The 14,546-nt window shown below is 50.2% G+C and overlaps 1 protein-coding gene across 1 annotated transcript; it reads left to right on the top strand.

Moving 5' to 3' along the window:
- The first annotated feature begins 335 nt into the window (after positions 1 to 335).
- On the top strand, positions 336 to 6,895 carry VAX1 (ventral anterior homeobox 1). The gene is made up of 3 exons (XM_056850217.1): positions 336 to 573; positions 2,150 to 2,337; positions 6,374 to 6,895. The coding sequence occupies exons 1-3, from the start codon at positions 336 to 338 to the stop codon at positions 6,893 to 6,895; spliced, it is 948 nt and encodes a 315-aa protein (XP_056706195.1).
- The last annotated feature ends 7,651 nt before the right edge of the window (positions 6,896 to 14,546 follow it).

Genomic DNA, 14,546 nt, shown 5'->3' with positions numbered 1-14,546 from the left:
GGCAGGCATTAAATCATTTTAGAGTTGCACTGTGGAGTACCTGATCATTGGGGCTGCCTGGGGGGGGGGGGGGAAGCTGGACACTCGCGCTAGGACGCCGGGAATTGAGGAAGCGGCTGGTTTCCTGCCTTGTGTGCATCAGGACCGACCTCTCTCGCCTTCCAAGGGACTTTCGCTCGCTGCTCGCCGAGCTGACCGTCGACTGTGCAATACCCGACAGCCTTCTTTCCCCCACCCCACCCCCCACCCACCCCTCTCTCTTTCTCTCCATCCCTCTCCATCTCTCTCTCTCCCTCTCTCCACTTTTTTTTTTTTTTAAACCCATATTGCACTATATGTTTGGGAAGCCAGACAAAATGGACGTTAGGTGCAATCCCGAGCTGGAAGGCGCCCGGGTCTCCAAGAACGGGCCTAAAGAGGGCAAGGACGGCAAGGGATGCGAAGGGACTATTCCGGCGGCTTTCTTGAAGGACCCGCAGGGGACTTTCCCAGCCTCCGGCGCCTCGGAAGACTGCAGCAAAAGTAAAGCGAGTCCCGCCGACCCGGATTATTGCAGGAGAATCCTCGTCCGAGGTAGGGGGGGATCGAGTCTGCGGTGTGGGTCTGAGATCCCCGCGCACGTGAGAGAGGGTGGCTGGTCTCTTTTTGTTGGACGAAAGATCCCGGGGTGCAAAGAGATCTTTGAGCACGTTTCGCAATCGGAGAGATCTTTTCCCCCCCTAGCCTCGGGGGCTGGGGGTTTGAAGGCGACGTTTCTCCCGGCTCGACATGCCAAATGTTCCGCTTTGGGAGGGGGCGTGTGTTCCTGGTTTCTCTCCCCCCCCCCCAGTTTATCCGATCCAGGCAACCTTTCCCGGGTGGTTGTTTTTGCTTTCGGCATCAAGGGCTGTTGCTCTGCAGGGCCCCCCGTTTCCCCCCCCCCTTGATCCCCAAGCCCGTTTCCAAAGGCTGCCGGCTTCAAGTGTCAGGAGAGCCCTTCCGAGAGGGCGGAAGGCAGGCGGCCGAAGCCGCGAGAAATGGTCGCTGCCGGGGCCCGAAAGGAGAAGCGGCTGCCCCACCGGGGGTTCCCTTGAACCCCTTCCGAAGGCTGGGTCAAGTCTTCCGGGGGGGTTCCGTGAAAAGGGACAAAGTCTTCCTCTGGGGCCGCTCAGATCCCGACCAGGTTTTCAAAAGCGAGAGGCGCCAAAAGATTTTTTTTTTTTTGAAATTTTGTAAAAATTGGCATTTAACTGAATGCCCCTTCCTTTCAAAAGAAAGAGGGCGGTGGTTTTGATGTCACGTCTCCCGGCACGGTTTCCCCCACCTCCCCACGGCCGTCGGGGCAGTAATTTGCTAAGGTTGGTGGGTTTTTTTGTGTAATGCACGCCTGCGTTTCCAGAGCATCCAGTTGGAGGGGTGGGTGGGTGTTTGTGTTCAAGAGAGAGACTCCCGTTAGGACAGGAGCAAAGTCAGGCCGTGAATTCGGTTGCCTCCGAAAGAGGGCGGTTTAAAATTCGGGAGTTCTCTGGTCCTCGGACTGTATCAGGAGCGCGCGGGATGGGGGGGGGGGGGTCCCGCAAGGCCGAGAAGGCTGAAACGTAATGCGAACCGAGTTCGAGCCTGAGAAGGTCCTAATGAGATTTGGAAGGCTCTCCTGAAACCGAGGCGGATGAGCAAAAGAATAGCTTGGCCAGCCAGCTTTTGCATGAGCAAAAGAATAGCTGGGCCAACCAGCATCCCCCACCCCCCGCGCCCAAAAAGAGGAAGCCGGCCCAGAAAAGCGTCTTTTGCTTGCTTTCCCCGTCTGCCTTCAAGAGGGGCGAAAATGCAGCTCTGGTCCCCTCGATGCAAAGACAATAAGAAGTGAGGATGAGGCGGTTGCTTGTAGGCCTCTGCCATGCCTGGGAGACGAGCGGGGCTGCTCCGGGCACCCCCCCAATCCCAGCAGTGTTTTTGTAGGGTTTGGGGTGGATGGGGAGGTGTGTGGATCATGTTTGGAGCTCTTCAGAGGTGCCCGGGGTATCTCCCCCATGGCAGCGGCTGCTCGTGCCAGGGATGCGGGGTTTGTGGCAGTCGCGGGGTGGCTGTGTTGGACGCCCCCTCCGTTGACGCCCCGAGGCTCGGCTCCCGGCCGCCCCGGCCTCAAGGCGCCTCCGTCTCCTCCCGCCAGATGCCAAAGGCTCGATCCGCGAGATCATCCTCCCCAAGGGGCTGGACCTGGACCGGCCCAAGAGGACCCGCACCTCCTTCACCGCCGAGCAGCTCTACCGGCTGGAGATGGAGTTCCAGAGATGCCAGTACGTGGTCGGGCGGGAAAGGACCGAGCTGGCCCGGCAGCTCAACCTCTCCGAGACTCAGGTACTCATAGACCGAGCGGGCTCTCTGCTTTCCTGGGGTCCGGGAGAGGCGGGATCGGAAACCCCCCACCCCGCACGCTCCGCCGTGGAGTTGGCCAGGGCAGGCCGGCGGGAGAAATCCCCGGGAAGGCCGGCGGCGGTGCCGAAGGGACCTCTTTCCCGACGCCAACCCGAAGGAAGCCGCTTCCCTCCCCACCAGGCTGAGCGATCCAGCCAGATCGGAGCAAGACCGTTGACGCACGGGAGGCTTTGCCTGGGGTTGGCCACTCTCGAGCTGCGCATTTCCCCCCATCTGAATCCTCCAAACTCTGCATGGGGGGCTTAGGGTTGAGTCTGGAGAATCCGGATGGGGAAAATGGGCAGCTTGAGAGCGGCCAACCCCAGGCCAAACCTCCCGTGCGTAAACCCGCTCGGCCAAGTCCGCGACCCTCCAGGATGATCATGACCCCGGAGCTCCTGGCGGGGTGGGGGAGCCGCTGTCTTCAATGCTGTGTGTGTGCGTTGCCCCCTTTAATACGGGGCGCCGCCATGTTAGGAAGTGGAGTGGCGGGGGAGATAAACAGTGCGATCCTAAACGCAGTTGCGCCCTTCTAAGGCCATTTACGCATGGGAGGTTTTGCCTTGGATTTGCCACTCTCTAGGTGCACGTTTCCCCCCATCTGAATTCTCAAAACTCTGCACTGGGGCATATTTTTTAGTTTTGAGAATTTGGATGGGGGAAATGTGCATCTAGAGAGTGGCAAGTCCAAGGCCAAACCTCCCATGCATAAATGGCCTTAGACTCTTCTTAGTGGGGCGTGGAGAGGCCATTGCGCTCCGTGGCGTTTACTCCCAAGGAAAAGTGGGTACGATCCTGCTGTAAATCACTGGGATTTGCAAAGAAAAAAACAACAACCTGCTTGTTGAAATTTGTTTTCCGGAAGAGTCTGCCCAGACGTGCATGGCACGCCCTTACAAATAAGACTCTCTCCTCCGAAATATTCCGCATGAAAATAACTCAAATGGAAATAAATGAGATTTGCTTCCGTGCCATGTGAGCATAGCTTTCAAGGAAACATCTTGGTCTTATCCAAAAAAAAGAAAAAAAACGGAATAAGTTTTAACCTAAATAATGTAAAAAGGCTAAGTAACCAAAATTAAGCGGTAAATAGAAAGGGGATGCTTTACGAAATATTTCGGCCTGTTCAAGATAAACTCTGAAATGTGTGTGTGGGTAGGGGGGGTGGTCTGTAGGTGTGGGCCCTCCAGGAAGATTTTTTGTGAAATGGTTCAGCGTCTGACCATATTCAGTCTGCCTTTGCTCCGTGAGCGGGTTGGAAATCCTTGCGGCCCACGTCGGGTCTGCCCTGATCTCTTGAGCCTCCAGGCCTTAAGAGGCTGGCCGTGTGCCCCGCTGGTTGTCCGGGAGCTTCCGGCGATAGGTGTGGGTGGAGGTCTGCCGGAGTCAAGACTTTCCAAACTCCCAGGCTGGGATCCTGATTTAGAAATGCCGAAGGGGAGGGCGTGTGACAGGCCACACACACACACACACAAACACACACCCAGTCTTGTGAGGCATTAAGGGCCAGGAGACTTATTACAGTAAAAGCTTTTGGGGATCAGACCCTCTCCCCCGTCCCCCAGCCAGTTCTTTCTAAAGGTCTCCAGGTGCTCCGTTTTCCTTGCCGGCAGCTACTCCTTCCTTTCTGTAAGAGTTTACTTCCAAACGCATTTCAGCAGTATCCACAGTGCAAGTAAAGTCTCCAGGGCCACGAATGCCTGCATAAAGGTTACGCCTCTTTACCCCCGTCCCCCTTTTGTTTTGACTGGTGTTTGCAGACTAGTTTTGGGGTAAAAAAGAGAGCTGACCTGTGCATCTTGTCCTGGCCGCAGATCTCTTTAAACCGAACGCGTTTTAACAAACGATTTTAACGAGCAAATTGGTCCTGCAGAGTTTGGCAGGGAAGAGATTAATATCAGGAGCCATCGGAGGGGGGCGGGGGACATCAGTCAACAGAGTCAAATAGGAGAGCCAGACGAATTTTTATTCTAATGTGCAACGTTATCTTACAAGTATCCCCGCGAATCTCACGAAGAGTGAGATCGGCATCGACGGCCTGTTTTAACTTCTTTTTTTAAAAGTTAGTTTTCTTTATTTCGTCCTAGAATTGCTCGTTGCCAAACACCTGTAAGTTGGGGGGGGGGGAATAGGGCGGGCCCATTTTCCGTGTGGGGTATAGAATCGTGCGTATAGCACAGAAGGCGACCAGGAGTTTACCAGTCGACACAGGAAGGAAATACTGTAGGGACGATTTGTTGAATGAGAGATCCAGAGGGAAGGATAATAGGATGGGGGGGGGGGGAGAGAGAGAGATCATTTCTTGTTTATAATGAAATGCTTAAGGAAATTTTAAAATATCCCTAGTGACTCATATACAAAAAACGGTGATAAAGAGAATCTTATTTTTGTGTTGGCCTGAAAATATCGTATGAACCCTGATTAACTCTTGTTACTATATTTTAGCTAATGAAATAGACGGGGCCGGCAGGTTGGGGAGAAATTTTCTGTTAATGTTTGGCGGTCTCTTCCTACGGCAGAATGAAAAAAGAGGAAGTAGCCAGTGTGATTTATGTGCCGTGTATTTTTTTCCCCTACATGGAAAAAGTCCAATCCAAGCAATTTTTCAGAAAGAAAGAAAGAAAGAAAGAAAGAAAGAAAGAAAGAAAGAAAGAAAGAAAGAAAGAAAGAAAGAAAGAAAGAAAGAAAGAAAGAGCATAAATCAGTGCAAAAGACTAAGAGCATGAGGAGTGGTTTCTTATTTCTTGAAAAGATCCTGTACTGTAATGAATCCCTCTGACAAGCTAATTAGCATTTCTTTGGCTGTCAGATTTAGCCAAGTAGGTATGACAAATACCACAGCCTCAGTGGCTAGAGAGTGGCATGTGATATTGATTTGAATGAAATAATATTTGAAATAATGGAAAAGAGATCTAAAGACGCTTGAGGGGTGAATGCAGGTGTCTTTTATAGTTCTGGAGCCAGGGGGGGTGGGGTGGGGGAAACACACACACACATATACACACACACCATAACTAGAGTAGAGCTTGCAGTGGTGAATGGAAGAGATCAATGAAAGCACTCCAGAAGACATCAGCTCTTGCAAACCACAAGACTGTAATGGACCAGCCCGGCTTAACTGTAACTAACCTACCTCTGCTTCTACAGACTCTTGGGAAATCTCCAGAGATCCCCGGAGATAAGGCGGGTGGAAGGGGAGAGGAAGATCCAGAAGGCTGAAGATCTTATGGGATAGGAAGGTCTAGGGCCTACAGACTTTCGGGATCTTGCTTACTGGGAATTGTTCAGCCAGGCAGACCTTAAAAGAAGGGATTTAGGGGGGTGTTCAAGACCTGCAGCTTTTGCTTCCGTGTGGAAGCTTCACTAGTTGAGGTCCATGCTCTTTTTTTTAACGGCACAACGCACAAGGGCATTTTCATTACACGCAAACACAGGTACGGTGGTTCCTTCCGTGTTCAGGCCCTTTGGTGTCCACGGATCTAATGAAGCCGACTCTTGTCTGGGGGAGCAGCAACAGCGTCCTCGCTGTCCCGGAAACCCTTGGGCCACTTCGAGAGCGCTTTGGAAGGGAGCAGGACCTTCTCCCATTCTTCTCACGTTGCAGCTGACCACCCGCGCGCAGCGACCCCACCCCACCCGAGGGAAGCCCCTGGCAAAAACGCACCGGAGGTTTTGCCTCGGATTGGCCCCTCTCTCGATGCCCATTTCCCCCATCCAGATTCTCACAACTCGAAAATAAGCCCCCATGCAGAGTTTTGAGAATTCAGACGGGGGCCATGGGCATCTAGAGAGCGGCCAACCCCAGGCAAAACCTCCCGCGCGTTTGCGCCCGGGGCCGGGATGGGTCCGGTCACATGGGGAAGGGAGGGGAGGTCGGGGTGCCCAGGTGGGGTGCTTGGGATGTCGAAAGCCTCTGTCTCTCTCTCTCCCCCCCCCTGACCTTCTGCCTTTTCTCTCTCCCCCTCCCCCCTCCCCGCAGGTCAAAGTCTGGTTCCAGAACCGGCGCACCAAGCAGAAGAAGGACCAAGGCAAAGACTCGGAGCTGAAGTCGGTGGTGTCCGAGACGGCGGCCACCTGCAGCGTCCTGCGGCTGCTGGAGCAGGGCCGGCTGCTCTCCCCGCCCGGCCTGCCGGGCCTCCTGCCGCCCTGCGCCACCGGCGCGCTGGGCTCGGCCCTGCGGGCTCCCAGCCTGGCCAGCGGCGCCGGCGGCGCGGGATCGGGGCCCGCCGCCGCCTCCCCGCACCCGCCGGCCGTCGGCGGCGCCGCCGGGCCGGCCCACCCCTCCCCGCCCGGGGGGCACAACCTGTTCAGCCTGCCCGTGCCCACCCTGCTGGGCTCGGTGGCCAGCCGCCTCTCCTCCAACCCCTTGGCCATGGCCGGCTCCCTGGCGGGGAACCTGCACGAACTCTCCGCCCGCTACCTGAGCTCCTCCGCCTTCGAGCCCTACTCCCGGACCGCCAGCAAGGACGGCGCGGCGGCGGAGAAAAAGGCCTTGGACTGACTCGGCGCCGCCGCCCCTCTGGACTGCCCCACAGCCGCTCTGTCGGCCACGGCCATTCACGGAGCTCCCGCCACCCTCGGCGCCCTCCTCCTTCTCCATCCGGCGCCCGCGTCTCCCTCCCGACCCCCGCCCGCCTCCGACCCCCGCCCAGCCAACTCGGCCTCCCGGGATCCCAGCCCCGTCCGGCCTTCGCGGGGTGTCCCCACCCCGTCGGTGCCAAACGCCGGAGGCCCCGCACGGCCGTGAAACGACTCGGGCAGCGACGACGCCACCCGCCCCAGCCAGCCGACGGCCGCCAAAACAGGCCGAAAGACCGGACAAAACAACCCTGGGCAGGGCGGGGAGGGGGGGGAGAAGACCTTGATCTGTCCATCCATGACCCGCCTTTGTTCCAACCTTGCGAGAAGGAGGTGGGAGAACTGAAGTTCGCGCGGAACAATTGCTGGGCTGGGGGGGTACCGTCGAAACGGAAGCCTTTCCTTGACTGCCGGTGTGAAAAGGATCCACTTTACGAAATTGGGGTTTGGGAGAGAGAGTCGGGGAGGCGTTGTTGAAGGGGGCCAGACTGGTTAGAGTTTCTAGACAGGGTCTACTGGTCTTCTAGATAGAGCGTACTGGTATGTATCTGCAGCCTTTGAGGATGAGTTCGAAGCCCTCCTTCAAGCGGACTGGTCCCTTTTCAAGCGGGGTCCGTTTGTTTCCCGCGAGGACGGCGGCCGCCCCGCAAAGGGGTTCTCCGCCGCTCCGCAGACGAGCAAGTCCTCTTCCACGCTTTCCATCACGGTTGGATTACCTGGGCTGAGGCGCGCCCTGCGATCCTGAGCGCGCTTATGCCCAAGGCCCGCCGCTCTGCGCAAATGGGCATTGGATTGCACTTGCGTCCCCGAGTAACGCTGTCGCGAGAGGGGTGGATTCCCGACTTCGGGCAGCGCAGCGCTGAAAAGACACGTTTGAAATAACAGCCCGGCCGCGCTTAGGAAAAGCCGCCGGAAGCAAACGCAGAAGCGTGGCAGTCGGGTGGATTCCAAGCAAACCTCCCCCCGAGATCAAAACCAAAACCCCAGACTAAGTTGGTGGGCTTACAAACTGTATTTACATTTGTGGCAGGTGTTCCATCCCGCAAAAGCACGAGCAGGGCTCTTTTAATACATCCCCCCCCCCCATTTCTTCAGTCCTGGTATTCGAACCCCATCGGACGGTTCGGTTTTAATAACATGCCCATTGATCCTACTTATAGGCACGCAGAAAACGGGGAACGTCTGCATCAAATCAGTAGGGGCTGTCTAGTCGCCCCCTCCCGAATCGACTTCTAGATTCTCATAACAAAATCAGAAGTGCAGATAGCGGTGAATATGGGGAATAACCGAGGAAAAATGGAGTCAACGAGTCTCTAGAATGGATTCTCTAGAATCGCCTAAAACCAACTTTAATGTCTGCTTCCCCCCCCCATATTAGCGACCCTCTCCTAAAACTAACCCCACTGCAAAATAGAACTCCCTCCCCGCCCCCAAATCCGGTTTGATTTTCTACTTTTAAACCCTCCTTACGATGCCCTTATTCTCTATTTCAACCCTCTTCGGTGTATGTATTACAAGACTATTTTTCCCCCATTAAAGTCCAGGACTTGAAAATTGTCAGAAAAAAAATATCCCACACCGTGTACTTAGGTAGTTGCTTTAATTTATATTATATATATATATATATTGCGTTTGTATATATATATCGAAATATATATATATATATATTGCGCAATATATATATTGCGTTTACAGACTGTATACATATGTGCCACCAAACTTTTTAACCAAAAAAGAGGCAAAAAAGTGGAATGGTTGATGTAGTGGGTAGGATTAATTTTAGAACAGAAAGACCTAGAGAGGAGTGCGTGCGTGTGCGAGAGAGAGCGAGCGCAAAAGAAAAGAAGAAAACCCATAAACCCTTCATAGTAATTTTATTGTAAATTATTTACGTCTGAAGTTTCTAGGCAACTAGTGAAGAAGACAAATGAATGGCTCGACGGCTCTTGGTACTAACCTGTGTTCTGAATGTTTTTGGATTATTTGGCTGTTTTGTATTTATGTGGTGAGAGTGAAATATATATCTATATGAATGACGGAGCTAGTTTTGGTCTTCTGTGTGGCGCGCTCTCAGGTATCAACACCTCTCCAGTGGGTGTTCTGCCGACATCTCTTTCCCTCAAAGGATTTATCTGCTCAGTACCTGCGTCGAAAATACGGTTTGGGGGATCTATAGTTAAACGACGGAGTAGCTAGGGCAGGCGACTCTGTTAAAATAAAAAAATCCCACATTTTGTCAATATCGAAATTGCTTGTAAAAGTAGCTATGCCTTAACCCCCCCCCCCAAAAAAAAAACAACCCACTTCGGTGGCCACTAAGTATGTTGGACCCTTGCCAGTTTCTTCAGGTTGGTGACCGTCTCCCAAGGAACGTGGCCAGAAAACGTTTCTTTCTGGTCCGTGGGTAAGAAGAAAGGCATTCAACGGTGGCTGCAGAAGGGAGGGATGCTTAGCAAAGGCATCTCCCGTGGGGGGTGGGGGGTGTCTGATGCAGACCTCCGCGGGACATTTCCACGGAGAAAGCCTCGGAGGCCCTTTGGCGATCCGGAGGCCACCGAGTGGGCACAGATCTGGACCAGCGACCAAGTCGACTGGCGCTTCATCTCTCGCTTTCCCTTATAGCGCCGCTTTCGACCGCCGTTCAAAACGCCAGGGCACCAACCTGCACGATCCATATCTGATTAGAAGAAAGGAAAGTTTTCAATTAATAAGCCGTAGCAGGTTTCTAACTGAACCACGGAAGGGGGTGACTGAAAATAGAGTTAATCATACTTCTATTCCTTTCTCCCCCCGCCCTTTTCTCTTTCTGTTGAACAAGACTGACAGCGAAGAATGTGGTTTTAAAATATTGTCGTAGGCTTTCACGGTCAGAGTTCATTGGTTCTTGTAGGTTATCCGGGCTGTGTAACCGTGGTCTTGGAATTTTCTTTCCTGACGTTTCGCCAGCAACTGTGGCAGGCATCTTCAGAGTAGTAACACTGAAGGACAGTGTCTCTCAGTGTCAAGGGTGTAGGAAGAGTAATATATAGTCAGAAAGGGTTGGGTTTGAGCTGAGTATTGTCCTGCAAAAGTATTGTCCTGTAAGTATCAAGATAATGTGCTAATGAGGGTATGGTATGTTAATATGGAACCATTGTATCCTGAAGTGATCTGTTAATGTGTGTAATCCAAAGCTAATCTGTATGGCTATTGTTGAATGTTGTCTTTGTCTGGAGGTTTTTCAGGGCAGGAAGCCAAGCCTTATTCATTCTTAAACTCTCCTCTTTTCTGTTAAAGTTGTGCTGATGTTTATGAATTTCAATGGCTTCTCTGTGCAATCTGACAAAATAGTTGGTAGAATTGTCCAGTCTTTCAGTGTCTTGGAATAAGACCCTGTGTCTTATTCCAAGACACTGAAAGACTGGACAATTCTACCAACTATTTTGTCAGATTGCACAGAGAAGCCATTGAAATTCATAAACATCAGCACAACTTTAACAGAAAAGAGGAGAGTTTAAGAATGAATAAGGCTTGGCTTCCTGCCCTGAAAAACCTCCAGACAAAGACAACATTCAACAATAGCCATACAGATTAGCTTTGGATTACACACATTAACAGATCACTTCAGGATACAATGGTTCCATATTAACATACCATACCCTCATTAGCACATTATCTTGATACTTACAGGACAATACTTTTGCAGGACAATACTCAGCTCAAACCCAACCCTTTCTGACTATATATTACTCTTCCTACACCCTTGACACTGAGAGACACTGTCCTTCAGTGTTACTACTCTGAAGATGCCTGCCACAGTTGCTGGCGAAACGTCAGGAAAGAAAATTCCAAGACCACGGTTACACAGCCCGGATAACCTACAAGAACCAATGTGGTTTTAATTTCCTAAGGAAGTCAGAGTCGGTCTCGTCCATTTAGAAATATCATTTAATCACTACCCATTCACGAATTTAAAGAACAACCATTTTGTTTCACTGGGTGATCTAAAACCCACTTTGGCCATTTATGCATGGGAGGTTTTGCCTTGGATTTGCTGCTCTCTAGAGGGACATTTTCCCCATCCAAATTCTCTAAACTCTGCATGGGGGGCTTATTTTTTAGTTTTGAGAATTCAGATGGGGAAAATGTACATCTAGAGAGTGGCAAATCCAAGGCAAAACCTCCCGTGCCTAAATGGCCTTTGTTACAGTCTGATCCCTTGCTCCTGTTTTAGCCCCTTTCGGACAATTCCTCAAGATCAGGCAGAAAACTTCCCACGGGTGCAGATCCTGAAGGGTAAAGGGACTAGAATGAAGTTTGCACTTCTGCACACCGCTGCTTGAGAGTAAGCCCCACCAAACTCAGCAGCATTTGTTTTCAAGTAAACGTGGATAGGATCCGGCTGTACAGCGAGATGTGGAACTATTTTTCAGCAAGCCACTTTTATGCTGCAGCTTGTAAGGAGGAAATTGTCTAAAGAGGAGGTTACCGAATACGATAAAGACTTCTGCCAGCAGGAATCAGACTAAAGCTGCCATCCTAACCCTACTTAAGTAGGAGGTTGGTTGAAAACGAGTGGGGCTACCTGCAAGCAAATTTTCTCCTTAGGATTGGAAAATTATCTCAATAATTAAAGTGAATCCTGCTGCTAACAGAGTTCAAAATGTCCCTTTTTTTAGCAGATCCTTGGAAATTTTGAAATTGACTATGTTGATCAGTATTGAAAGTACATTTAATTTTTTGTCTTGCCAGCCCATCTCATTAAAAAAAATAGCAGATACGTTTTAAAGGTTTTCCCCCCAGTAAATTTAAGAACTTCACGCAACTTATTTTTGTCTTGCCAGCCCATCTCTTCTAATATGCAGAACTATATATATAGTTTCCATATATATGGAAATATGTGTGTGTGTGTGGGGGGGGATCCTCCATACGCCCATATCACATCTTCAGTGTGTCAAATTGTGCAGTGTGTGGTCTTCTGAGATGCCAGGTGGCGTAGTGGTTAAGAACGGCGCACTCTAATCTGGAGAACCGGGTTTGATTCCCCACTCCTCCACATGAAGCCTGCTGGGTGACCTTGGGCTAGTCACATTTATTCTCTCAGCCCCACCTACCTCACAAGGTGTCTGTTGTGGGGAGAAGGGATTGTGATTGTAAGCCACTCTGAGACTCCTTAAGGTAGAGAAAAGTGGGGTATAACAACCAACTTTTCTTCTTCTTACTGCCCACACCACTCCCCGTGGCCTAGACAAGTGCAGGTTTATGACAAATAAGTCACCACCTCATTGTATGCCACAATAAATGTGTTAGTCTTTAAGGTGCCACAAGATTCTTTGTTGTTTTGGCAGCAACAGACTCACACAGCAACCCCTCTGGGCAACCTCTCTGTCACATCACCTGGGTAAGCTATGCTATTGGGTTTTGTTTTTTACATTGCCAGTATAATTTGGGAAACCATCCATGGAGTTTTTCAGCAGCTACCATGCTGCAGATATAAAGTGCGAATTGAGCTACAATAACCTCATGGTGAGAAACTTTGTGGAAATCTGTTATCTGAAAGGGTCTGATCATAAAGTGGTAAGCAGTTTTTGGGGAGGGGGGGAGGAGGCAAAAAAGCCAAACAAGCAAAAACTCCCTGCCGTGCAAGGATGTTCTGATTCCGCATGAGGTGTTGATTGCACATCTCAACCTAGCTGATTTGCCACAATCATTTCATTTCACACAAATTATTCCATACCAATTAAAACAGTTGCATGATCGGCATACTAGCTAAATGCTGATTAAATTCTCCTGGATTGGGCCCTTTCAACCTACCAGAGAGTGAACAAAGGTGAACACTTGGAAGGGGGTGACTCACATGGTGGGGGCACTGCTTTTCAGTGCAATCCTCAGCATGTATACCCCAAAGTAAATTCCACTGATTTCACTGAGTGCATTTAGGATTGCATCCTCTGAGGGCACTTCCATGGGCCCACATTGCAGTTTGTTGTACTATAGTAAACTGTTCAAAGGCGCAAAGGTGGTGATGTTATTCCTGCTTGTGATCTTGGCCTGGGTATGTGGAACACTAACAATATCCATTTATTATGAACAAACTACACTGCCAATGGGACACGGGAAAATATCCAACCATGTATTCCTTAGATAATTCACAGTGGGTAGCAGTGTTAGTCTGTCTGCAGTAGTAGAAAAGAGCAAGAGTCCAGTAGCACCTTAAAGACTAACAAAAATATTTTCTGGCAGGGTATGAGCTTTTGTGAGCCACAGCTCACTTCTTCAGATACTGTATCTGAAGAAGTGAGCTGTGGCTCACGAAAGCTCATACCCTGCCAGAAAATATTTTTGTTAGTCTTTAAGGTGCTACTGGACTCTTGCTCTTTTCTACTAATGTATTCCTTAGCTGTCACAAGAACTTCCCCCATACAGTGAAATCCACCCATACTTTTTATTATTTATAAATTCCTTTTTCTAAATTGGCAAACGGCAAGGTTAAATGTCCATTTTGGTATTTGTGTAATATCCCCTGCTAGTTGTACCTTTCCACTGCATGTATGCAAGACATCAGACACACATCAGATTTTCATTCATTCAGATGGTCAGTTATATATAAGATGATATCCATGCACTAATTATTGTGGAGGAAACTCATCCCATTTAAAATGGCCCTAACACACCTGGGTGGGAATCTTTGTCAAATTACCACTGTGAAGGAGTTTGGTGTGAGAATAATCCCATACTCAAAATCTATTGTTGGAGCACTGCAGATAACTCCCTCTATGTTCCTTGTTTGTCTTCTCTTCCATGAGCTCATGGTTTGATTATTGCTCTGTGATAATGCCATTTTTCACGAGGATGTGACAAACAAGCATGTTGAATGGTCTTGAAAGGTCAGCCGTTTCCACACAGGTGGTTTGTCCTGGGTTTGATGCTGTTAGGAAGTGAGGGTCCCTCCCTGTTCCCACCAATACATTACACCTGGCTTATTGTTAAACAATACTGGTATTTTTTTAAAAAAGGGTAATATTTTCTAAGGGCCAAACTATGCATTACAATTATGAATTATGTTGTAATTCCCTTACTTGACTTTCAAAGCATTATATGTCAGCTGGGCCCCCAATTCAGACTGGGCCTATGGATCATGTAGAGAAGGGTCTTCAGTCTTTCCCTCTGCACTGTTTTCCTGACTCAGAATGGCCCCAGGGGTGTTTGGGGAATGCACATTTACAGTACATCAGTACATTACACATTATGCTAATCATACATTTTCTTACATAGAGACATTTTCCATGCAGAAAACAGCACATTAGCTAAACAGCAAGAAAATGGGAGTTTCCCAGGGCATGCCTTGGTATGGGCACTTCTGCTCACATCACTGGAGTGAAGAACAAGCAAAAAACCTTATAGTGTAGGCCCGGTTGGTGGGTAAGGCTGGCAGGAGAATTTATGTGTTCAGTGGGTTTAGGGCCCAGTATGAGCAGCTGTGGATCAATAGCCTGCTGGTTATTTCTAGGCAGAAGGGGATTTGTAACACTCAACCAGGACGCCTGATGCTGTCAAGCCACATTGAACCACACCAGTCTCCATACAGATCTCTT

This window comes from Euleptes europaea, chromosome 5, assembly GCF_029931775.1.
Source record: "Euleptes europaea isolate rEulEur1 chromosome 5, rEulEur1.hap1, whole genome shotgun sequence".
Classification (NCBI taxonomy): Eukaryota; Metazoa; Chordata; class Lepidosauria; order Squamata; family Sphaerodactylidae; genus Euleptes; species Euleptes europaea.
This window is presented reverse-complemented; position numbering and strand designations above follow the sequence as displayed.